Source organism: Triturus cristatus, chromosome 1_2, assembly GCF_964204655.1.
Source record: "Triturus cristatus chromosome 1_2, aTriCri1.1, whole genome shotgun sequence".
NCBI lineage: Eukaryota > Metazoa > Chordata > Amphibia > Caudata > Salamandridae > Triturus > Triturus cristatus.
In genome coordinates, this window is record NC_140580.1 from 900,451,446 (window position 1) to 900,476,686 (window position 25,241).

The 25,241-nt window shown below is 45.4% G+C and overlaps 1 protein-coding gene across 4 annotated transcripts in view; it reads left to right on the plus strand.

Annotated features, from left to right (window-relative positions):
- DVL1 (dishevelled segment polarity protein 1) overlaps positions 1-25,241 on the plus strand; it is a 693,343-nt gene that overhangs the window by 580,435 nt on the left and 87,667 nt on the right. For all 4 annotated transcript variants that reach the window (XM_085609591.1, XM_085609595.1, XM_085609592.1 and 1 more), the window contains one exon: positions 9,134-9,266. In XM_085609591.1, coding sequence (XP_085465717.1) covers positions 9,134-9,266 — 133 coding nt within the window. The remainder of the gene's footprint in view (positions 1-9,133; positions 9,267-25,241) is intronic.

Genomic DNA, 25,241 nt, shown 5'->3' on the forward strand with positions numbered 1-25,241 from the left:
CTTTTAAGCCTTATTCTAGACCAGGAAATCAGCAAAAATAGGTACATCTGAAAGTGATCTCATTGAATGTCCAAAAATGTGGTTTTTTTCCACTTGAGGCATTTGAAATGACACATAGAAACACCACAGACTTTTCTCCCCTTACTATCGATCACTCACAGGAAGACCGTAGTCCAGGCTCTCATTTTCTCGAGGCTGGATTACGTGAACATATTGTACCTAGGGCTCCCGGAATACCTATTGAATAGGCTTCAGGTAACACAGAATGTGGCTGCCAGGGTGAGTCTCATGTTGAGACATAGAGCTCGGGTCTCTACTCACATAAAAGCTTTGCACTGGCTTCCTGTTCGTAAGAGAATTCGTTTCAAAGCTCTGGTCTTGGCTTTCAAAGCTCTACATGATACTGGTGCCATCTATATCAGAAAGAGAGTTCAGTACTACATTCCCGGTAGAATCTAGAGGTCTGCCTTTCAGCAGCAGGCAATTGTCCCCAAGTTCTCCCGCGCCCGCATAGGCAGCCGCTCTTTCCAAGTCCAGGCTGCTCGCCTGTGGAACGGTCTGCCTATGTCACTCAGACGGGTGCATGATTTGCTCACCTATAGGAAGCAGCTGAAAACCTGTCTATTTCAGCAATAATCGATAGCCCCTCTCGCTTTTAGAAACAGTGACTGCTCTGCCCTGAGGTCTTTTAGCGCCGGGACACTCTTCCTGAGTAGCTGCGCGCTCTATAAGTACCAATTTAACATAACAATTAACAGACTGGGAAACGTCACACTAACCTTTGCAGCTATGTATGTTCCTCTTTCTTGCCCGTATGTTTCTGCCCTCGCCTTCCCTCCCTCACTTGTCCGTCTTGTTTCCTGCCTGCCTGCCCACCTTCAGTTGCCATTCTTGCTGCCCCCCAATTGTCCGTGTACTACTTCATCCTCATCCATTCTGTGCGCGTCTCCATCCCCACCGTTCCACCCTCCGTAGTTTGTTTGCTTACTTATCCGCACACCCTGCATTGTACCACTTGTTTCCCCATCCTCAACCGCCCTCCACTGTCCATATCCCTCCTCATCCCCGCCCTCCATTGTCCATGTGCTTCCCCATCCCAGCTCACCCTCCTCTGCCCTTTTGCATCTCCATCGCCACCCGCCTACCCTCTGTTGTCGGCGTGCCTCCCCATCCCTGCCTTCTGTTGTCTGTGTGTTGTCACAATATCAAAAAGGCACATTTGCATTATATTAAAAAACTGCATTTCAAGCACTTTTTTTATTTACGAATCCATCTCAGTTTGGTAAATAAAAGGAAATAATTGCTCCCCTTATTTTGTAGGCGCGAGCATCCATGTTGGCATGCGTCTACAAAATGACACAGCGGCAGCATCATAGTGCTTTCAGCCATGTTGTACAGATGGCTGAAAAAGTTGCCAAAGCCAATAGATCTCATAGGCGAGACTTGTTAGCTTTAGCAATGTTTGGTTACCACAACCATTCTCATAGGGCTTTCAGCCATGTTGTACAGATGACTGAAAATGTTGCCAAAGCCAATAGGTGAGACCTATTTGCTTTCGCAATGTTTGGTTGCCATGCCCATCCGCTTCCTCCCCACTAAGAGCCCCGTTAGATTCAGGCCTCTCAAGACAAAAGAACTGCATTTCTAGCTTGGTGGTTCTATTTAAATTTGCTGCTTTGGGAAAGGAGAAGGCCCAGGCCAAACAGTCTAAAAGGGGCGTTCGTGAAAGCTGTTAAACAGATGGATGGCAATCCGGGGGCTTGCTGGTATTAATTACAGGTGGGGCAGACATTGTTAGCATAGGATGACAGCGGCCCTTGATTTGAACAAACAGCCACGAGAGGCACAAAAAAACTATTAATTTGATTAACAGAGCTGTGTGCTTTCTCAGCTTTGTAGTCCCACCGTGTCCCCCCCCCCCCCCCCCCCCCGCGCCTTTGAGTGACTTTGTCACGGATGAAAGGCCCTCTGGGAGAAAGACAGTGTTTTCAGGCCCAGGTGAGAGGGTCAGGTTGAACATTTAAGCAGGATCTTGCAGGATGGATTGCCTGACTTTAGCCCACAAAGGTCAGAGGTCAGCCCCCTTCACCCTCTGCATAAAACCAACACAGCCTAAGACCTTACTTCCTGGCCGCCATGCCATCAGCAGATGTCTATCTCAGCCCCTGCAAGGCGTGCTTTGCAATCTAAATATTTGTCGGCCAATACATCTAGCGGAAGAATTAAACATGCCCACACTCCTCGGTGTTTTGGGGCAAAACAAATAATACCCTAAGACATTATTGCCCCTCTGGTCAGGTAGCAGCCTCTCTCTTGCCTTCCTTACGTTATACTGGGTACCATGTACAAAGCGCTTAGTTTGAGCCAGTAGCAAGTAGTGGGCACCAGCACTCATTTTTGGTGACATGGACTTGTTTGTCATCATCAGAGTTTGACTCAGAGCAAAAGAAGTGAAGACAGAAAAGTGAGAAAGAAGAAGGGAGAGAAAGATAGAAAAACAGTGACATAGGGAGAACGCATTGAGGAAAAAGAACCAGCAAGAGTAGGGTAAAGAGGCAAGAAGTGCAGGGTGGTGGCGGAAAGATGCACGAGGCGGAATCAGTAGGAGTCTTTACATTCCGTGCCAGTGGTGGGCTCATAGTAAAAACGTAGGACCACTTATTTGTTTATTTATTTATTTTTACAAAGTGAGCTCTGCTTACAATCAACATTTCATAGCATGCCATACACACATCTTGGACTTTTGGTGGCCTCTAAACTTGAAACGACCAAGGGTGTCCACACAAACATTGAGCCCCTGGGTCTTCTAAAAAAATACTACTTGCAATGTGTGGGGGTTTGTATCAAACTGAATATAAAGTAGCAACTAAATGAATACACCTCAAAAGGTCACACCAACGGGGGGCACTTTTTTAAGGTTCATCACAGATTAAAGGCACTTATAGAAGCTGTGAATGTGTACAGTTTTGTAAACTTGCTTAAACGCTCCCTTAAGCTCGTAGTAATTATCATTCATTTCATTATCTTTATTTCGACTTAAAAATGTCATAAAAGACATAAAACTAATTATGCCCTAAGCCTAACGCATACTCGTCGTCACTATAAAAGTATTTTTGGCGTCCAACTTTCAGAGGTGTTTCAACAATCACAGACAGGTTTGATTTGTTTGGTATTCGAGAGCGCGGGGTGTTCGGCGTGGTTGAGGAGTAAAGGAGCGGATGGGGTAGTTGAAAAGTCCGAGGGTTAGTTGTAAAGCGCGATGGGTAGTTGAAAAGACTGAGGGTTAGTTGTAAAGCGCGAGGGGTAATTGTAAAGCCAGAGGGTTAGTTGTAAAGCGCGATGGGTAGTTGAAAAGACTGAGGGTTAGTTGTAAAGCACGGGGGTAGTTGAAAAGACCGAGGGTTAGTTGTAAAGCGCGATGGGTAGTTGAAAAGACTGAGGGTTAGTTGTAAAGCGTGGGGGTAGTTGAAAAGACTGAGGGTTAGTTGTAAAGCGCGATGGGTAGTTGAAAAGACTGAGGGTTTATTTATTTATTTATTTATTTGTGGATTTATATCGCGCTAGAATCGACTCTTAAACAAGAGTATCTCTGCGCATAGAGAAGAGGAAAGAAGAAAAATTTGGCAGCTACAGGAGGCGAACGGTACAACTTAGCTCAACTAGACGTAAAATACTGAATGGTTGAATGAGTTATTAAAACAAAAACGTTTTAAGTTTTTTCCTAAAAACAAAGAGTTCTGAGCATTGCCTGAGCTCCAAAGGGAGTTTGTTCCATAATATTGGACCTACCACAGACAGGGCTTTCCCACCTTGTCTGCTCCTCTTAATGGTAGGTACTTTAAGTCGAAGTTGGTTACTGGACCTAAGAAGCCGAATGGGGTTGTAAGGAATAAATTTATCTCTCCAATAAGAGGGTCCAGATCCATGTATGGTTCTGTGAATAAGACAACATATCTTAAAACTAATCCTCCTATGGACTGGGAGCCAGTGTAGTCTGTCGAGGAGTGGTTTGGAAGGTGTTCTTGGCGGGGCATTCAGCACAAGTCTAGCCGCGGTGTTTTGTATCACCTGGATTTTTGCTAGGACTCCCTGGTTGGCTGACAACAGGAGTCCGTTGCAGTAATCCAGGCGACTCAGCACTAGTGCCTGTACCAAGGTTTTTCTAGTGGAATCAGGTAGTAGTGGAAACACTTTGCGTAAAAGTCCAATAGCATAAAAACATTGGCTGATCACCCAATTACCGTGTTGTTTAAAAGTGAGATCCCGATCAAGACGAACCCCTAGGTTTTTTACAACCAGTTTAGGTTCAGGTACTTGACCAAGCTCACATGGCCACCACTCTGGAGTCCACAGATTTCTAACCTCCCCGAAGAGCATTACTTCGGTTTTATTCACATTGCATTGAAGATAGTTAGACTTCATCCAATTCGCCACAGCTTTCATGCCATCTGAGAAGACTGTCTTCACTTTGTCGGTGAGATGTTTAAAAGGGAATAAGAGCTGCGTATCATCAGCATAGGAGACAGGGACAAACCCAAAGTCTCTCAATAGTTGTAAAGCGCGGGGTAGTTGAAAAGACCGAGGGTTAGTTGTAAAGCGCGGGGGTAGTTGTAAAGCGCGAGGGTTAGTTGTAAAGCGCGATGGGTAGTTGAAAAGACCGAGGGTTAGTTGTAAAGCGCGATGGGTACGGGGGTAGTTGAAAAGACTGAGGGTTAGTTGTAAAGCGCGATGGGTAGTTGAAAAGACTGAGGGTTAGTTGTAAAGCGCGGGGTAGTTGAAAAGACCGAGGGTTAGTTGTAAAGCGCGATGGGTAGTTGAAAAGACTGAGGGTTAGTTGTAAAGCGCAAGGGGTAATTGTAAAGCCAGAGGGTTAGTTGTAAAGCGTGATGGGTAGTTGAAAAGACTGAGGGTTAGTTGTAAAGCGCGGGTGTAGTTGAAAAGACCGAGGGTTAGTTGTAAAGCGCGGGGGGGTAGTTGTAAAGCGCGAGGGGTAGTTGAAAAGCGTGAGGTATTTGTAAAGCGCGAGGGGTAGTTGAAAAGCGCGAGGGGTAATTGTAAAGCCCGAGGGGTAGTTGAAAAAAAAGCTCGATGGGTAGTTGAAAAGACTGAGGGTTAGTTGTAAAGCGCGGGGGTAGTTGAAAAGACCGAGGGTTAGTTGTAAAGCGCCGGGGGGTAGTTGTAAAGCGCGAGGGGTAGTTGAAAAGCGCGAGGGGTAGTTGAAAAGCGCGAGGTATTTGTAAAGCGCGAGGGGTAGTTGAAAAGCGCGAGGGGTAATTGTAAAGCCCGAGGGGTAGTTGAAAAAAAAGCTCGATGGGTAGTTGAAAAGACTGAGGGTTAGTTGTAAAGCGCGGGGGTAGTTGAAAAGACCGAGGGTTAGTTGTAAAGCGCCGGGGGGTAGTTGTAAAGCGCGAGGGGTAGTTGAAAAGCGCGAGAGGTATTTGTAAAGCGCGAGGGGTAGTTGAAAAGCGCGAGGGGTAATTATAAAGCCCGAGGGTTAGTTGTAAAGCGCGAGGGGTAGTTGAAAAGCGCGAGGGGTAATTATAAAGCCCGAGGGTTAGTTGTAAAGCGCGAGGGGTAGTTGAAAAGACCGAGGGTTAGTTGTAAAGGGGGGGGGGGTAGTTGAAAAAACATTCATAAGCTATCCTCTGTCAATTGTCAAAGCCGCTTCAGTTAGCCCTTGGCCGTGCGTGCCCGCTGTGCTGCTCCAGTGTTCGAGCACTCCGAGAGCGCTGCGCATGTCATTGTATGTGCGCGGTACACACTCCTTGATGCATCCGCCCACGCACAGTGAGGAGCCTTTCACATAATGACAGCTTCTGTCTCGAACAACTTCCCCCTCCGCCGTCCTCCCACGCTCGAGGTCTCTTGTGCACTCTTTGCTGAGATCTCGATCTGACAAGCGTAAACAGCGTCCGGCGATGAGAGGCCCGTCTTCTACCCGGAGCGTGTGGCGCGCGGCGCGAGGCGCCTCCGGGGCTTTGAAGCCTGCCCTAGGCAAGGTGCGCCCTCTTAGGACGTCTTATCAGGGCCTGCCGCCCTGCCCTTTCCGGCGGTGTCTCCTGGACGCTCACAGAGTGGAAAGGATCACCTTAGGGCCATAGGCTAAATGTCGCGAGCTCCAGAGGGTCGAAGAAGGGGTAGAAAAGGGTAACCAAGGCGAGACATTTAAAAAAACAAAAATCTTCTTCGAAAGATATAAGAAATAAAGAGGTAATTGTAGTAAATTATTTTGACAGAGTGATTCACCTATGAAGGTGGGATGCACGGATGAGAATCGGGGCAGATTGTGCCTAGATTGTCCTAGGAGATAATTTATCTTGTGCCCCTGATAGCTAGGAGGACCGGTTGTCCGATATATACACAGTGCTTAATTTGTAAAAAATTAAGTGCCGGGCCCTCCTCGGAAGGCCACTGCAGCTTGCACCACACATTGCCCCTGCCTGGACAGCCAATGATTGTACCAACATAACTACTAACAATCACACTCCTAGAAGTGTGACAATTCCCACTATTCCAGTCTCCCAACACTATAAGGATGGTTGGGCAACAGGTATTAGTCCCTTTTAGTGTATATTGAATTAATAAATGACTGTCGTATTGTTCACGTCGAAATTAGACAAATAGTGCCACCATGTGGCAGACTATCAAAAGTGCCGGTGTTGACAGTAAAGTGTCGGTGCCGAGCACCGAAAATCACTGGCTCAAATTAAGCACTGTATGAACATCATGCATTACTCCGACTTCCGGAAAGTAATTATGTCACCCAGTTTTCACCAATTGCCCGCTGATCACTCTCCTTTGTTGAAAGGCTCGATTTTTTCCTTAAATCTAAAGTGCTGTACCCAAGATTCAGTGAACAAGATTTCTGTCAGTAATCAAACGGTTCGGTTCCCTCTAATATGTCATATCTCTTTCAGTCGTCTTCATACCTGTCTTTGTCTCACATCACAATAGTTTCCCCCTGGCTATGTGAGCCAGAGATTGTGAGTTAGTTTGTGCTATTTTAGCTCTTACTGTTGGTGGTAGATGTGATTCAAAACCCGAACCAGGAATCTGCCCCAATGTGGCATCGTCACCTAGCAGGCCTGAGGTTCCTACCTCATTCAGATAAAGCGAAGTTAAGTATCCACCAGATAGCAGTCTGACAGCAAATTGTTCCTCAGACTTGCAATTAAACACAGTGGTCGAAAACTTGGTATACCAATTTCTCAATCAAGGTAGTCTGATCTAAAAGTTTGGCGAAGTCTTAAAAACAACAGAACAACAAAACACATCTGCCATGCTGACAAAGCAAATAGGGCAAGCGAGGAGTGTAGCCGACTGAGGAAGGCAAAGCGATTCGGCTAATACTGTGATAGAACTACGAAGAAACGCAAGTTAGACAAATTTTAAAAAAAAAGGCATTGGACAAAGTTGCAGACACATCCACATCTTAATGGAGTGCTGTGTGATTACCAAGAATAAGCAAGCATGTCATATCCAAAGCCACATTTATTTTCAATATGTTGTGTTGTCCAAATAGCACAAGGGCAGATTCCTTGTAAAACAGCCCATCAACATGATATTTGTGTTGTAAAGAAAGACAGAAAGAATTACACAATGGTAAACAATTGTACACAAGAGTTATGTGAATGTTCTATATTTGTTTGCAAATGATTGGCTATCTGCTAATCAACCTGGTGGTGGTGTGGTGAAAAAATAGACTTATTGAGTAGAACTGCATACTGAATATGGAGGCAGATACACGCTCAGAAATCTGAAATTGTAGAAATGTGAATGTAACTTTTCATTTTACTTTGTTGACAGTATAGGTTTCTGTTAGTTTCGGATGCGATGCCATCGTATAGTTTTAATTATCAAATGTTTCAAACTACATGGACACTTGATTAAAATAATGGTAGTGGTAGAATAGCACAGTGTAGTCAAAATTGAACCACCCACATCTACTTGACTCAGAATTATTCAGATTAAATAGTAAATGATCTTCCCAAATATTTATCTTTAATATTGTGAAAAAGCTTTGTTATGTTAGACATCTAATGGAGCAATAATTGATTAATAATATAATCAGGATTTCATTAGTCTTAATTGAAATGCAACATTAAAATTCATTGAGTAAATAATCCCCTCTCAGATTAGAAAAGTGTTTTTGAGTAATTATAAAGTATTCAACATATAACACATTAGAAGAGCTGAGCGAGAGCGGAACACATGAGCAGCATATTCTTTTTTTACAATGCCATAAGAAAATGGATTTAAAAATGAAGAGAATATATGCAATAAAAACACCCAGGAAATGCTACTCTTTCAAGAACATGAGTGCAAATATTGGGGACGTTAAATGAAATTTCAAGGCATGAGCCCTATCTGACCTGAAGCCAAAACTGTTTTTGATTTGGTACTAACTTTTAACCCGTTTGATAAATGTGTCCAAATTTGGCACAGACCTGGCCCATCACTACTGTTTTTTTAAATATAGTGCAGATTGGTCAGTGTGGTCAAAAGTTGTAAAAGTAGCCACATTTTTAGATATTAAATGTGGTTGCTCTCTCCTTATCAAAACCTATTGGACATGTTAGCAGAAATGTGGCATGAAGACAGAGTTTGTGTAGAATGGATCCTTTATATGGTTCGGTGAAAATCTGTTAATCTTTTTGAGATTTTCAATTTAAAAACCTACAGTCTTGAAGGTTTTAATCTTTAGTGCATTCTTAGTGTATCATGTAAAACACAGGGCAGGTGCCATAGTGTATCTGCAGTGCAGATTTGAGTCCATGGATGGAAATAGGAGTGACTTTATGCCCAAATGGGCACTTGCAGCAGATATATTGGGATTAAACAGTGGACAGTGGTTAAGATATGCAGAATGGTTTGGAGCTGTCAGTGTGATGATGAAAACCATATTTTCAAGGGCACATGATATATTTTCCATATTTCTTGGTGGCCCATGGAATATTTACCTTATTTCTGGGTCCATGTGAAATCTGTATTTTTTATTGCTGCATTTTGTGTCTAGGTGTGTTTGTGTTTAAAAAAACTATGGAACGATTTTTGTCTTTTCCTTCTGCAAAATCTTTCTCTTGTTCTCACTTCTAGTAATCCAATCTTTGATTTGTTTTGCATTCCTGCACAGTCCCTCGGATCAATGGACACCCTAAACTGGACCGGCACTGGGACCCAGCGGCATACGACAGCGCCTCCACGGTGATGAGCAGCGAGCTGGACTCCAGCAGCTTCATCGATTCTGAGGATGACAACACCAGCAGGTGAGCGGCTCTGTGCTGTCCTCCTGTGCAACGGTAGATCACAGTACTTACCAACGCGCCGGAGGCAGTCTGGTGGACATTTGTCAGAGGCACTATAATATAATGGTGCATTGCTTGAGTCGACTGCAGTAGCCTCTAGCATCTTTCAAAAACCTCGAGAAGGACCCAAGGACTTCTTGGTCTCATCTCCATGGCATGCCTATGCTTGTCTTCACTTCCTTTATTTCTTTAGACAATATATAACCAGTAAAATTCCGAGCATATGCTCCAGTTAGCGCTGTGATACCTAGAACTGTTCTTCAAACCCAAAAATGCTGAGTATTTGATGAATCTCACTTACCTAAAACAAGCAGGTATGATGGCGCCCCTTGAAGTCTTAGCGAACGGTGTGCCCAGTGAGTCACAGGTTTATATAGTGGCAAGCCCAGGTCAGCCTTTTCTCTCTTCAGATTTTGAGGGGAGTGCCCAGAGTTGGGAAATGTCAACACTTTATTTAGAGATCAAAGGACAGGACAATTACAACACATAGTGCGTGGTATTTAGAGCAGCAAAACTTGCTTTAAATATAGTAGATTGATTTCTGTAAAATGCACCTAGATTATTAAATTATTTCACAACTACTCAAATTACAGATGTGATCCCATGGAGATATGGCTACTAATTTCATTAAAAAAAAAAAACATACCTATGAGAGGAAATATTTGTGAGCGCCTCCCTCTCCAGCTACCTTCGTTCCCCCTCCTCACCTTTTTCAGTACTGTATTATTTTCTTTAGGTCTAGCTTTTCGAGCTCAACCTCTTATTCTCTATGACCACCCAGCCAGATCTTTCAAAAAGAAACCAAGTTTCTTCTGCAATTGTGTGGCAGCTACTGTGACATATTCTATGACGCTGGAGGGAATTCTTAGCAGGTCAGGACGCTGGAATTTTGTGTACTTCGCCCATTAGCATCCCATATGATTTATTATACTGTGGTTGCACTGAGAAATTGCCTCAGTTCTATTTTTATACCTTTTTTTATAACTACTCTTTTCCTTTTTTAGATATTTGTAATAAGTCAACCATCCAGATTCAGTTTCATGCATGAGACTGTTATAGGGCCCACAAACAGTTTATAATTGTTTATCGCATATGCCTATTGGTGAGGTTCCGTCTCTGTTTAAGTCCATTTTGTAGTGTTTTTAGATTTATATGTATGACATGATTGTATATTTTTTATAAATGGCATTTTAGTCATTTATTTGTGTGATCATGTTATAGTATACATTGAAAAGGATATTGTTTATGTTTTAAATGATACTTTTATGGTCAAATTGACCGGAATAAAAGTATTTTGATAACGGTATAAATCTTTTCTGGAAATGCTGCACCAGTTCTGTACGTAGCTCAAGAGAAGTAGTAGAAATCTACTCCAACCACCTGCTAGGGACAAGGTCTTCTCATACAAGGTGCTCTCACCCAAATTCTTTACCTCTATGTTTCTGACACAAATGCTAGCCCCATTCTCGTGTAGAAGCAAATTCCATACATTGCACTTTACTTGGATGTGAGGCCTCTAAGCTGCTCTAAGTAAATGCGGACTAGTCTGAGATCCTGTTTATGGGCCTGACAGGCGTCTCCACGCTATCAGTTCTCTCTCTAGCCCTCCAGCACCGAACCCCTATTCCATGAGAAATCAGGAGTCAGAAATCAGGGGCACTGTCTGATTCCGCATGGGTTTTAGGCCCTCTTATCCCATGAATGACCAGATTAGGGACTCGTAATTGATTAATAGCATTTGTTTATCACATAGAACCAGCCCTTTTCTACTCTACTCACAAAAGATTAGACTACTTTTTGATGATTGTCCAAAACCTACTTGGCTACTGCAACATCACATCCGAGCTTACAAAAGATCTTAAGAATAGTAATCTCTTTGAAACCACTTAGCTAATTGATACATACCTTAAAGGACGCATACCATGCCAACATAGCACTGGATCTCTGTGCCAATATCCCATAGAAGGAGGGAAATTAGATCTCAACACACTAAAAATAAGTTATCAGTTACCTGTAGTGCCTCTTTAACAGCTAAGCGCCACCTAGACCTCCACACTAAAACAGAGCAGCACAGTTTAACCCCCTCCCTGCAAACAGCTGAAATACAGTAGAAAACCATGCAAGCCAGAGGGACCCTGCAGTGAACTGTGCATCCCCTCGAACTACATGGAGAAAAACCACCTGAAATCTTGCATAGAGAGGGCCCAATTGAGAGTTACCTTCATTGGCCCACCAAAAGCCAGTGTAGAGAGTATTGTAGGTAAGCAGAGCCCCCTTGCATATCTTGGAATGCAAGGCGGATCGGATCTACCAGTGTTGAATTTCTACCATGTGCAATAAGAACAATTGATGGACAGAATGCAGAACAATGTCATAAATTCACCCCAGTACAGAGATCTGGGCCTAAATCCATAGTTTTTTTTGCTCACCATGCCATTCCAGTTTGAACCCAGCCGTATGCAAATCAGTCTTGACCCTGTGCCCAATGGGAATAGTCCAGCCCGAACTGCCAGGCCATGTCCTCCCTGGACTGGAACCAAGCATCCTAGGACAGGTTTCGGGGTTTCACCCCTCATCAGCCAGAATAGCTTGACTCCAGTGGCATGGAGAGCACAGGACCCACGTCTCGTCATACCTGTCCCACTCGGGGTGACAAATGAAAAAAGAACAATTGATGGACAGAATGCAGAACAATGTCAAACATACATAAGAATGATGGATTAAACCCAGATCGTTGTGACTGGGGGTGAATGTTTGCATTGTCCAGCATTCCGCCCATCAATTGTTTCTTTTGCATATGATGCCCTAAGTGGGAAGGGTTTGCCCAGACGTGGGTCCCGTGCTCACTACACCACTGGATTCAAGCTAGCCTAGCTGATGACGGGTGATGCCCTGAAACCGGTCCCAGGATGCTTGTTTCCGGTCCAGGGAGGACCTCGCTTGGCAGTTCGGGCTGGACTGTTCCCATAAGGAACAGGGTCAAGACTGATTTGCATATGGCTGGGTCCAAACTGGGGTGGTGTGGTGAGCAAAAGAATGATGGATTAAACCCAGATCGTTGTGACTGGGGGTGAATGTTTGCATTGTCCAGCATTCCGTCCATCAATTGTTTCTTTTCCATATGTCATCCTAAGTGGGAAGGGTTTGCCCAGACGTGGGTCCCGTGCTCACTACACCACTGGATTCAAGCTAGCCTGGCTGATGACGGGTGATGCCATGAAACCGGTCCCAGGATGCTTGTTTCCGGTCCAGGGAGGACCTCGCTTGGCAGTTCGGGCTGGACTGTTCCCATAAGGAACAGGGTCAAGACTGATTTGCATATGGCTGGGTCCAAACTGGGGTGGTGTGGTGAGCAAAAGAATGATGGATTAAACCCAGATCCTTGTGACTGAGGGTGAATGTTTGTATTGTCCAGCATTCCGTCCATCAATTGTTTATTCCAACATGTGGCACACAACCTGTCAATTGTGGATTCATGAACCAATCGAAGACCATTGTGTGTTGTGAGCGGTAGGTTTAATCTTTTATAAATGGACTGCCATTTCCAGCATGCTGGGCAGTTTAGCTTCACGCCAAGCCGAAACTTCCTGCATCCCACCCTCCATGCACTGCAGTAGGGACGATTGAAGGAAGCAGAAGTTCCATATCCTGCCCAAGCACAAATGGCATTCCAAGCGGACGTTGGGTCCTATGGCATGTGCTGCGCCTAGACTTGCCAATCTGTGTTCTGTACTTGTCCCTTTACGCCCACCCGCCTTATGACTCAGTTTTCACTGCATGTAGCAATGTTCAGAATGCATCAATAATGTAAGTATGTGGGTAATTACATAATTAGAAAGATGAATGGAATATCGTGCACACAATGCCAAAGAATCATGTCTGGGTAAGAGTCCTCTTGTCTGTATTAACTAACATTACACGAGGAACTCTTTCCGAGTTACAGTAATGTATAGAAGTATCTTGGTGCATAAGTAGTGGTATAAAAACAAACACGAGCTAATTAAGCACATTCTTCTGCTTTCAGTGGCTGCCCGAGCTCCAGTTCTCCTTCTGCAGAGCGCCCAAAGGCGCGTCTGTCCTAATGAAACCTTTTAAAATATGTCTGGTGTTGAAAAATTAAATTCCTTCCCTGCCAGCAGTTCCTGGTTTTCAACCGAACTGATCCCTCAAAATAACAAAAAGTAATCATAACTCGCTCATGAGAGCACAGCAGGTCCCAAGCTATGCCTGCTGAGATCCTCACTATATTTTAATGAAAAAAGCGCCATGGCGTAAGATCCAGGCCAGGGCAAACACTCGGCGCACAAAGCTTATTTCTTGCAGCGCAGAACGCTTGCCAGAGACGCAAGGAGAAAGAGGCCGTTCATTTGGGGTGTCTGAACTCAGCCTTACCAGAATGTCTTGCCAGCAACGCGCATTCTGAAGAACAAGTCGAAGCGCTGGGCAGGTACAGTAAGACGCCTTCTATGAAAGGTTTTTGGGGTTTCTCTTGATGAAGGCGGCGGAGGGGCTAGCAAGCCTGGGGTCTAAAGAGCCTTTTATCGGAAGCCGCAGTCCGCGTTGGAATGGTCTCTCCCCTGTTTTTGTGCTGTGGCTGATAAAGAAAGCTTTAAGTCCCATCAGTAAGATGAGAAAAGTGATTGGCTAGGACTTGCGGGGTATCTCTGCCGTGTGAGGTTCATCTCCCTCTTTCAAGAGTGACACTTGGTTTCTCTGTCTAAGGGAAGCTTCCCATGCACATTGAGCTCACGCCGAAGAGGTAAATGAGATTGGGCACACTGTAAAGGAATTTCAGAATTGTTGGAACTTTCCAGTGGAACTTGTTTTAGTAGTTTCAGTTCAGATTATCCAGGGGCCATGTTGATCACTGATCAATATTTGTGATCAACAAGGCCTCTGGATTATCGTCACTGAGAAGCTTAATTTTAAAATTAAAAGTTGATTAAAAAAAATTGATCTTCAACATGTTGGTCCTTTTGGGCAGAAACTTGACAAAAAATCGAAGCACAAAGAAATGCTCCCGGATTAATTTTTTTAAAGAAATCTAGGCATTTAAATTTTATTCCACTTTAGAGCTGGTGTTATGACAACAGATTACTGGGCTTTAACATGAATTTGAACAGATCCTGTAAATATATTTACGAAAGATCCACTTTAATCTTTGCATGGAAGGTGTTTGCAGTCCCGAAAGGCGCTAAATCGGAATACTGGAAACCTATATTAATTGACCGTTGGTGGCACAGACATAGTATCTTAGCACATGGTCTAGTAAGGATAAATTCAGTATATTTCCTGATAGGAAGCGCCCCTTCACGGCCAGTGTGCCTGGCGGTAGAGTAAGTCACTCTCGTGACAGTTTGTGCCTGCTACCTACATTCTACAATCTGTGACGCGGACTCTCGTTAGGGGTGAGGGATACCCCTAATTACGGTGTTTGTTTCAGGTTTATCTCTCCGTTTACTCTGGATCCATTTCACCAAAAGCCACCAGTTTATCGCTGTGTGAAAGCAACTCTTTACTATACCTGCAGTATTGCTAAGCGCCTAGAGGCGGTTCGGCCTCCTGTGTACGCTATATGAAAAGCCTACTGTGTCATTAGTTGTATTTGTACCCTTTCATACATTCTGGTAATTCTAGTCGCGGGTGAAAACTCTGTATTGAATAAAGTTTAGTTAACATAAAATGCCACCCACAGGCCCACACTTCAAGCGAGCCCCAGAAGGGTCTGCGTCATACCTTCCACCCCGAGGTTGCTAATCCTGTAACTACCAGAAGATATTTCCATCAATCTGCAGTTCCAGAAGCTTCACTAATAAATCACTGATGAGGAGAGGTCTCTGCATAGACAGCACGACCCAAAATTACCCATCATTATGGCCAATTATGGGCCACAAGAATTTCAGGCGCTGTTGCCTCATGTTTATGGTTAACTGCTTAAGGGATTGCCCATGCAGTAATAATAAATAAGTATATTTTTTTTTCAAAAGAGAACATCACAGAACAGAATGTATCGTGGTATTTTACAATTGATGTCTAAACAACATTGTAAAAGAAAACCTCTTAAAAGCACCACTTAAAGGGCCTTTTTCATTACATCCCAAATGCCTACTAATAAAAAATAAAAAAAACACTGAAATTCCCTGATTATGGATATCAACGCAACCATTACTCTCCGAAAAGCACTGCTCATGACTTTTGTACATGACATCAAAGATGTCAGACCTACACCATGTTCCCCTGGCTATAATTGGTGTTGACTAAGGCCGGCTCTGGGTGTAGCGTTTGGCCATTTGCCGCAATCTCTCCTTTTCACTTTTCCTCCAAGAGCCGCTGCGCACAGCCATCGAGTGAGTCTAGAAGGCAAAAACAAACTAGCAAGCTCATTGAATGATGTCATTTGTGATGTTATTAGTGATGTAATATATGAGGTCATAAGCAGTGCAGGGTGTGGTCGCAAGTTATAGTTAGCTCTGTTAACAATAACTGGTGAATTTCTGTTGGTTTTTTTAATGTTCAAAACGTTAATATTGTCACTGACATATTCACCTAACTATAACATTACTTTAACTTTGTTTTTTTCACTGAGTTTATATGTTTCTATGTTTTTTTTTAACGAAAACAGATCTTTTTATGACACCTAACTATAATGTTGCTTTAACCATTCTTTCCCCCCCCCCCCCAGCGAATTTCTAGGTTTTTTTTAACGTTAAGGCCACAAGGACTTACATTTTTTCAAAGGGAGGAGGGATGCGCGGCCCCCCCTCCCAAAACCTTGTAAGGCCCTGTGGACCTCACCCCCCAGCGCATTTTTATAAATTAAAGAGGAGGGGGGACCACATGCCCCCCCAAGGCTTACTAAGCCCTGGAGACCCCATCCCTAAGGGCATTTTTTTTTAATGAAAGAGGAGGGGGCGTGCGCGACCCCAACCCCTCCATGAGTTCTTATTACACCCTGGGGACCCCATCCCCCCAGGGCTGTTTTTTAGGTTTCACCTGAGCCACTGCAGGCGCTGGACTGGTGAGACATTTAGTTAGTGGGCTTCAGACATCCGACCACAAGCTTTTGCTTGTGGCCTAAAACTTGTGGTTACCCATGCGGGCACGCAAAAAGCCGCCATCTGGCTGTGCCATCGGGCTTTCCTCTCTCGCTCGCCGGCACCCTTATACTCGCGGGACGCTACAGCTGCTTTCACTTTTGCCGCTGCGCGCACGCACCACTCGCGTGTTTTTTAAAATGTCCTTTTAGCGCGCGCACACACAACTCCCGGGCTTAGTGCTTTCACCTGATATTGTCCGATTACATTACATTAGGCCACACCCGCTTGCCTGTCCCACATAATTATATCGCAAACTTGAACCAAGGGCATTATAGCGCTTCACACAACAGTTTTTAAGCACAGTGTAACGAAGCGATTTGCACGGAATCACAAGATGCTCTGCCTAAGCTGAGATTCTAACCTTATTTACCCAGTCCTAGCCGCAACGGGTGTGATATTAGCACCACCACAGCCTCACTCAGCACTACCACAGCATCACTCAGGGCCACCACAGCATCACTCAGGGCCACCACAGCATCACTCAGGGCCACCACAGCATCACTCAGCACCACCACAGCATCACTCAGGGGCACCACAGCATCACTCAGCGCCACAACAATATCACTCAGCACCACCACAGCATCACTCAGCATCACCACAGCATCACTCAGCGCCACCACAGCATCACTCAGCGCCACCACAGCATCACTCAGCACCACATCAGCATCACCTCAGCATCGTCTCCGCACCAGTCACCACCGCCACCACCACTACCACCTCAGCATCCCTCAGCACCACCTCAGCCTGCTCTCGGAATCTGGCATCTGTTGATTCTCCCCTAGCGTCTGGCCACTGCTAGTGTTATAATACAGGTGCTAGTTCCCAACTTTCACCCTCCGATTGTTTATGCTCCCTCAACAAAAAGCTTCAACAAACAACCATTGGAATAGGCAGAAACAAGTTGCCAGCATTGCAAGAACAAAAGAAAACTGAGGACAATTTTTATTGTAAATACTTTTTTTAATATGGTCGTTCAGTTGTGCATAATGCCTTCTTGTTCATATATAAGGTAACAAAAATGCTTCTGACACTTTTTTATTAAAACTTTTCAGCAAGCTGCACAGCAGCCACACTTCTCTACAGCACAGCTTAAAGACATTGGCAAAGTCAATAGCTCTGGCTAAACACTTATAAGGCCCCAAAGGTGAGACCTATTGGCTATGCCAATGCTTGTTTTAAAATGAAAGGGGAGGGGGTGCCACGTGTTCCCACTGAGACCCCATCCCCAAGCGCTGTTTTTTTTTTTTAATTAAAGGGGAGGGGGGCACATGACCCCCCCCCCTCCCTTGCCGAACCTTATTAGCCCTGGGACCCCATCCCCAGGGTTGTTTAAAAAAATATATATTAATAGGGAGAGGGGCCCCGGGGACCCTTTCTCCCAGGGATGTTTATTTTAATTAAAGGGGAGGGGGCCACATGCCCACCCTCCCTTAGGCTCTGGGCACCCTATTCCACAGGTCCGCTCTTATTAATGAAAGGGAAACAGGGCCACAAAGCCCCTCCCTCCCCAAGCCTTCTTAGGCCCTGGGGACTCTTTTCCCCTGGGCCACAACTTAAAATAAAGGGGAGGGGGCTGCACAGCCTTCTCCCCGAGCCTTGTTATCCCTTGGGACCCCATCCTTAGGGACGTTAATTTTAATTAAAGTGTAGGGTGACCGCATGTCCCCCTCTCCGAAATATGTCATCCCCCAGGGCCACTACCAAAATTAAAGGGGAAAGGAGTCTAGCAGCCCCCCAACCAAGCCTGTTCTGGCCCCACGGACCCCAACTCCTGGGGTCCACGCTATTAAAGGTGGGTGTCCTGTTGCCCACCCAGGGCACCCACCATACACTTGTTGGAGATGCACTGGGAGCCCCAAAGGCCCCCACTGTCAAGGCAACTCCCCATATGCTGCAGAAACTGCCATTGCTCCCGCCCACAGGAAGCTGCTACGTATGCTGCTCCCTCCGAGCAAGAGCAATAGTTTGATCTGTTTCGCTGCCCACATCAGTCCGGGCAGGAGAATCAGATCAAAAGGCTGCTTCCAGTCAGCAGGACCATTTTCAAAGCTCTTGCTTTTTTGCACTTTGTGTTTGCTCCCACTTGGCGGTAGATTAAAAAATGCACCAGCTAAGAGCGAACAAACACAGGTTACCCTGCCAGTGTGGGCAGGGAAACCGCTGTGATCCGGGGGTGGGCTCCCCGGGACATAGCTAGTCAGCTGGCCCCTTGGGATAGGGTCCCCGGGGCCATTAGTGGCTCAGGGAGGGGGGCTGTGTAGCCCCCTCCCCATATTGATTCATTTTGGCCCTGGGGTTGGGCTTCCTGGGGCATCTGATGGCTCGGAGAGGGGGACCTCACGGCTCCCCTCCCCATATTGATTCATTTCAACCCAAGAGTGGCCTCCCCGGGGCCTGTATGGGGTAGGTGAGTGGGGTGTTGCACGTCCCCCTTCCCCATATACAGGTATTTCGGCCCGTGGGTGGGCTCCCTGGGGTATTGGCTATGGAAGCTGTGTCACGCACCCCCATCCCATTAATAAAACACAGCAGCACCAGCCATCATTTTGCTTTTTTGCTTTTGTTTTAAACAATCCTGTGGGATCACAACAATTTTTGCTCATTTATTTGTTAGTTTTTGGCTTCAGGTGGTGCCTCTGGGTCCCCCTCATGAGACCTAGGGGGTCTGGGTATTCCTACCCTGCCCCCTTTTATAAATCATTTAAAGATGTTCACAACAGGAGACTAAGTCCTTGAATACTGTAATGGTTTCCAGTAGCATTTTTCTCATGCTGCTGGCAGCCAATCAGAGCACTCGCTCCAGAGAGAGTCTGACTCTCGGGGGAACCAGATGGCCCAAGGGAAATAAAGCTCCCTTGGCCAATAAGAATGCTAATTGGCGCTCCCACAAAAGTCTCTCGAGCCTCGCGCAGACCCACACGTCCAGATATACACATATGTTTTTTAACCTTAATTGCTCAAAAACTACTGAATGGATTTATACCAAATCACAAAAAGCACAATCTGCAGACCAAGATCTAGCTTCCTGTTAAATTTGGTGTCATTCCGTTCAGCAGTTTTTGCAAATCCCTTCTTAAGAAGTCTATGCAAATTGCATGGGGATTTTGTGTTTTGGGACTCCCCTTTTTTCCTCGTCCGTGCTTGACAGATCACCCTGAAACTTTCGATGCACAAACTAGTCAAAAGTAGCACCTTATTGGAACGTTTCGTGGAGAGTCGTCAAAACGGGGCCAAAGTTATTAGTACACAAACATTTTTTTCCTCTGGAACAGCTGATCTAACTATAACTACCCAGTGGCGATTGCCACAAGGTTAGTCGCACGCACTCGGGAGGAATGTATAGACAGTTTTATCCACATGCTTCTAGCTCCTGCAAGACGAACAGCCATGATCACGCATAGGGGTAGTTGTGATACAAGCATTTTAATACCAGTTACCAAACGACATGCCACAACATCATGAAAAAGTGACGATATATAACGGACTGGATTTTGTGTGGCTGCAGATCATAAGAAGCATGTTGACCATCTTATGATGCACAAAGTAGTTGGGAGACATAGTCAAACTTAATGAAACTAACTGCATTGAGGACACGAGTGTGCAAACCACAATGAGTTAGCCAACAGGTGTTGGTTCAAACGGAGTAAACAGTAAACTGGGCACGATGGAAACCATACCCTACATTAAATAAAGAATAAAATATAACAGAATGTAACAAAATGTAACAAAGCTACTGGTTCCTATTAGCTTCTAGTAACTGCATTATGGAGTACAAAGTGTAATCCAAGAGATTAACATACAAATCAATAACAGTAAGTCGCCCCTAGAAGCTGCATTCGTAAAAACAATTGCGTAACCTGCACAGTGAACCTATAATACATGCAATCCTGAGGCAAATAATTTGTATCTCTGAGAACGCAGTCACTGACAAGTTGTGGCAAGAAATCCCAAGTGAACATGGCACAGTGGAACAGTGATGCATGCACTCCTGTTGCTTTCATGGGGCAAGGAATACCAGGTCTCCCAGGAAGCCCTAGATGGCATGGTGAGGAAGTAAAGTCCTCATGGACCCCTGGAGATCAGCTGTCAATGTACTGATTCACACTGCATGAGGCAGAAGTAATGGAATGTGGGTCACATTGCTATACTGCCCCGGTGGGCAAAGGCAAGGGCTGTGTGAGATCTAAATACAGCCCCGGCGGGCATAGGTTGAAGTTACAGTTACTTGAGATAACTATAACTGGTGAATTTCAGTGGTTGTGTTAATTAAACAGTATGCTTTAACTGACACTTTCATCTAACTATAACGTCCCATTACCTGTTAGTTGTTTCAGTGAATGTCAAAGGTTTTTTTAATGCACAAGAAGATAATATTACCATATCTAACTATAACTTTAACCTTTGTGTAAATATATACACGCACACACACACCTATCTCCAGCCCCAGCCCCCAGCCCCGCGGAAAGATGTGGAGTTTTCCAGCGTAAATGTTTTCTTGATTCTCATGCTGTGCATTTTTATGCCATCTAGCAGTTGGGTTCGGAATTGTATTTTATTGTTTATAATTTTTTTTTCGCTATGGGCATCATCGGACACTATTTCGTGCATGTCTATCTCCTCGTGACGTCACCTCAGAAATGCGCCCTGGAAGCTCCTGTGGATGGTCACCATCTTCACATTATTTTTTTCCACCATTGAGTCAGAAACCAGGAGCTCCAAGATCGTCAAAATTAAATCAGAAGAATTTTCGAAGGAGCAGCAGTCAGAACAGCTGGAAAATCAGCAAAAACAGAAACAAAATAGGAACGATCAAGGACAAGAAATTACCACTGGACGTCTAGGTGAGTAAGCGGGCCACTTGGAGAACCTGAGTGCTGGGTTGAAGAATGTGTGTCGGGGCGCCTGGAGCTGTTGAGTGAAAGGGAGAACATCCCCTTTAGGTCCTGCCCCAAGTGCCACCATAAGTTCACACAAAAGGACAGCCACAAAGTCTGCAAACTTGAGGTGCACAGAGACTACATCATTGAAGACTGTGATGCGTGTGCCAGGTTACAGCCAAAGACACTCTGAACCAGTGAAGAGTTCAGGTGGGTACACTATGCCACTAACCAGACGCAGCAGAAACAGCAAATCGGCATCAGGGACCTTGGTCTGTCCTGTGACACGGATGAAAAGATGAAAGAAACCTAGGTGCTGCAAGAGGAGTGTTGTAACATCAAGGAGAGTGTGTTGTCCTTGAGAATAAAAGAGTTAGCGAAGAAGGTGCCGAAGTAACAATAAGACAAGAGGTGTATGCCACTAACACCACAATGAGAGTAGGCCCGAGACAAAGCTTTTGTACTCAAGGAACCCAGTGAGCCCCTCAGCACCAAAACCCTTGTTGAGAGAAGGGCGGTCAAAACAAAAATAACCACGTGGGTCCCAGCACAAGGACACCACTGGTGGATGACCCTCAGATAGCAGTTTTGTGCTGGAAGACCAGGCAAGGGAAAAGGAGCAAAGGTAACACACCCCCAACTCTGAAAAGAAACAGAGGACTCACCCTCAATGCCAAAAAAAGGGCGCTCAAGGTCGAAAAGTAAAATCAACAACATGAAGCTGAAATGGCTGTAATCCTCCAAAAGAAGAGGGATTCTGATGAATCCCTGAAGAGGTTCTGAAGTCTTTCGAGACCTCCAGCAGAAAGAGGAAAGAAGAGAAGCAAGTCGATTTGCAGCCACTGGCGACTCCCAAACCCCATGAAGAAGAACAAGAAGTCTTCTACAATGAGGAGGAGATGTGCAACAGGGTCCTTTCCAGGAGCTTGCTTGGCAAGATCTTCATAGTTAATACCAATGCATCAGAGGAGGCTGTTGACTCCTATCCCTTGAGGCCTTAGCCCCTCGTCACATCACAATGTACAGTGTTCTTGGATGAAAAGCTGCCAACACCTATGACGTGTAGCTAGGTGAGGAACAATCACAAACTTGCTTCCTGCTGAAGATACTCTTACCATCACAAAAGAAGAGCCATTAATTCCAATACTCCCAACTATCCTGGGCCAAGTAAAGGAGGTCTTTAGGGAACCAGCCTCATGAAAGACAATAACTCCAAGGACGGGGTAAAAATACAAACACTCATCAAAAGACCGAACATATATAATGAGCAATGCAGTGGCAGACCAAATAACAGTGGCCACAGCCAGGGAAAGAGCCAATGTCTTTCGTCAGCGGGCCTCTTCTAGAGAAGGAAAGCAGGAGAATGGAGATAGTGGGATGCAAAATGGAGAGTGCGTACCGCCCAATGGAGAATAGCAAGTTCCAATGTACTTTTCATCTGTTATGACTGTTAACTGCGGGAGGAGATCAAGGAGCTGATACTTCCACGACCATTATAAAATTAAGTCAAACACCATCATCCAGGCGGGCAAGATGATTTCCAACACCTGTCTAAAGTCAGCCTTGAATGCCACGGACACTGCAATCAGACAACTGTGTATGGGCACAACCCACAGGAGACATGCTTGAAAGCGAGTCTCCGGGTTTAAGCAGGAGTAGAAGTTGTTCATGATAAGCACCTCTCTCAGGGAGAACATCTGTTTGGCCCAGTAGTGGATGATGCCCTCCAACAGATTAAAAAGCACAACAACACAGCAATGGCAATAGAAGCCCTGCAGTTTCTCTGACCTTTGAAAAGGGGGTCTGCACCAACGAGAGGACCTTCAGGAAGAGAAGGTTTTTCAACACAGTATTCCACAGAGTTCATTCCATACGCTGACAGGAGCACAACAAACAGCAACCCCCACGGTGACAATTCCCATCAACACCATGTCAGCCCTTTTGAGACATGGCCAAGGGAAGAGGCCAGACCCCAAAAGGGTTGGGATTATCCGGCAAGTGACTCCAAGGAGGGAAGTCCCCATCATGTAACATCATGGTGGGCAGAATAAGAGGGTTCCTATAACTGGAGGTCAGTCTCTTCCGGCAAGTGGATACTGAACATTGTATAACATGACTATTGTAATGGACGCTATAATAAAACACAACAGTGAAGCCAAAAAAAAGAACTCTTACCAAAAAAGAATCAAATCGGTTGCAGCAAGATTTGGAAGAACTCCTGCAAAAACTAACAATAGAGAAAGTACCAAGTACAAAGACCAACCAGGGTAACTGTTCTGTCTACTTCCATGTACCAAAACAGAATCAAATACTAAGACTTAGTCTGGATCTCCAGTTCTTGACCAAGTTCATGAAAACTCAGTAAGTCAAGATGATGACACTTCAGGAAATCATTCCGTGGCTGCTGAAAGAAAACTACATGGCAACCAGAGACATCAAGGATGCCAATCTACATGTGCTGATGAAAAGCAATCACAAGAAATTCCTCAGATTCTTCTTGAACCAGATACACTATTAGTTCAACTTACTGCACTTTGGGATGAAGTCAGCACCAAGTGTGTTTGCCAAATGTTTAGCCATTGTAGCAGCACATATGTGAAGGGAGGGGATGAATATGTATCCCTACCTACACGATTAGCTGGTAAGTGCAAACTTATTTAAGACAACGCCAAAACAGCATAAAAACAAGACTCAGTGGCAGGGAAGTCAAGCAATCCCCACAACCAAAAGGATTCCAGTATTCATTGATAAAAACGCACCTATACCATAAAGGGCAATCTCTGCCAATGAGGACAGTTGGTACTTTATTGGGCGTTATAGTATCATGCTTTATGCTTATTCCACATGCCAGACTCTACATGAGACCAATGCAGGAGTGGCCACAAACAAATGCTCACGGGCAATGGGAAGATGGGATGATCTACTGGTTGTGACAAAGAAGGTACAGAAGAAAATCGCATGGTGGAACTTAGAAAGCAGCAGTAGGCAGGCCTATCATTTATCCAAACTTACTCAGTTACCATCACCACAAATGCATCTCACAAGGGGGCGGAGTGCACTCACGGGGAATCTGAACATCAGGGGGTCTATGGAACCCAATGGAGGTAGTGAAACACACAAATGTGTTGGAACTGAATACTGTTTTCCTGGCCCTAGAGGCTTTTCATGCATGGGTAAAAGGGAAAACAGTGCAAATTCAGGCAGACAAAGTGACTATGATGTTTTACCTCAACAAGCAGGGGGACAGAGTCATGTGTGCTCTCTTAATTTTGTCCCAAGATGTTTGGAAATAGGTCTTTCAGAGTCATATACCCTAATAGAATTACACCTGCCATGTGTACAAAACAAAGTTGTGGACGGGGGGCGCTAGGTGGCGCACACGCAAGATGGCCGCACTATTGTGAGGCTCCTGCAGCCTGGCGTTCAAATCCTATATTTATCCTGCTCATAGGCGCTGTTGACGGCCCAAATCGCAACCCAGCGCAGCTCTTAGCCTGCTTTGCCTCCGGTGGTGGACTCATCCTGATCGAGCCATCCGCGCACCTGCCGCAGAGCCATCAATCTTTAGCCGCGGGATCTGGCGGTGAAGCGCCAGAATGGCAGATGGCGGCACGCAAGACCGTGGCTACCCACGCGGCGTCTGGGCCCCTTGGCGCGCAACTGCAGGGAAACGCTACGGGCCTAGGCGAGAGGGAGGAAGCCGCCCTCTGAAGCCGCTCTCCGCGCAGAGCTCACAGAACACTCCCTTCGCTGACACCATCTGGGGCCCGCTGTGTTGACCCCGCCAGAAGTGATGTGGTAGGTGGCGCGTCGCGCTGGGCCCCACAGAACTGACACCCTGGGCTCCTCTGCAGCGGAAGTTATATAGCGCCCGCCATCCCTGACACAACACTACAGAGCCCAGGGCCCATCGTACTCACTGTCACACTCCCCTGCAGACAGTGTACCTGCCATCCAGCGCT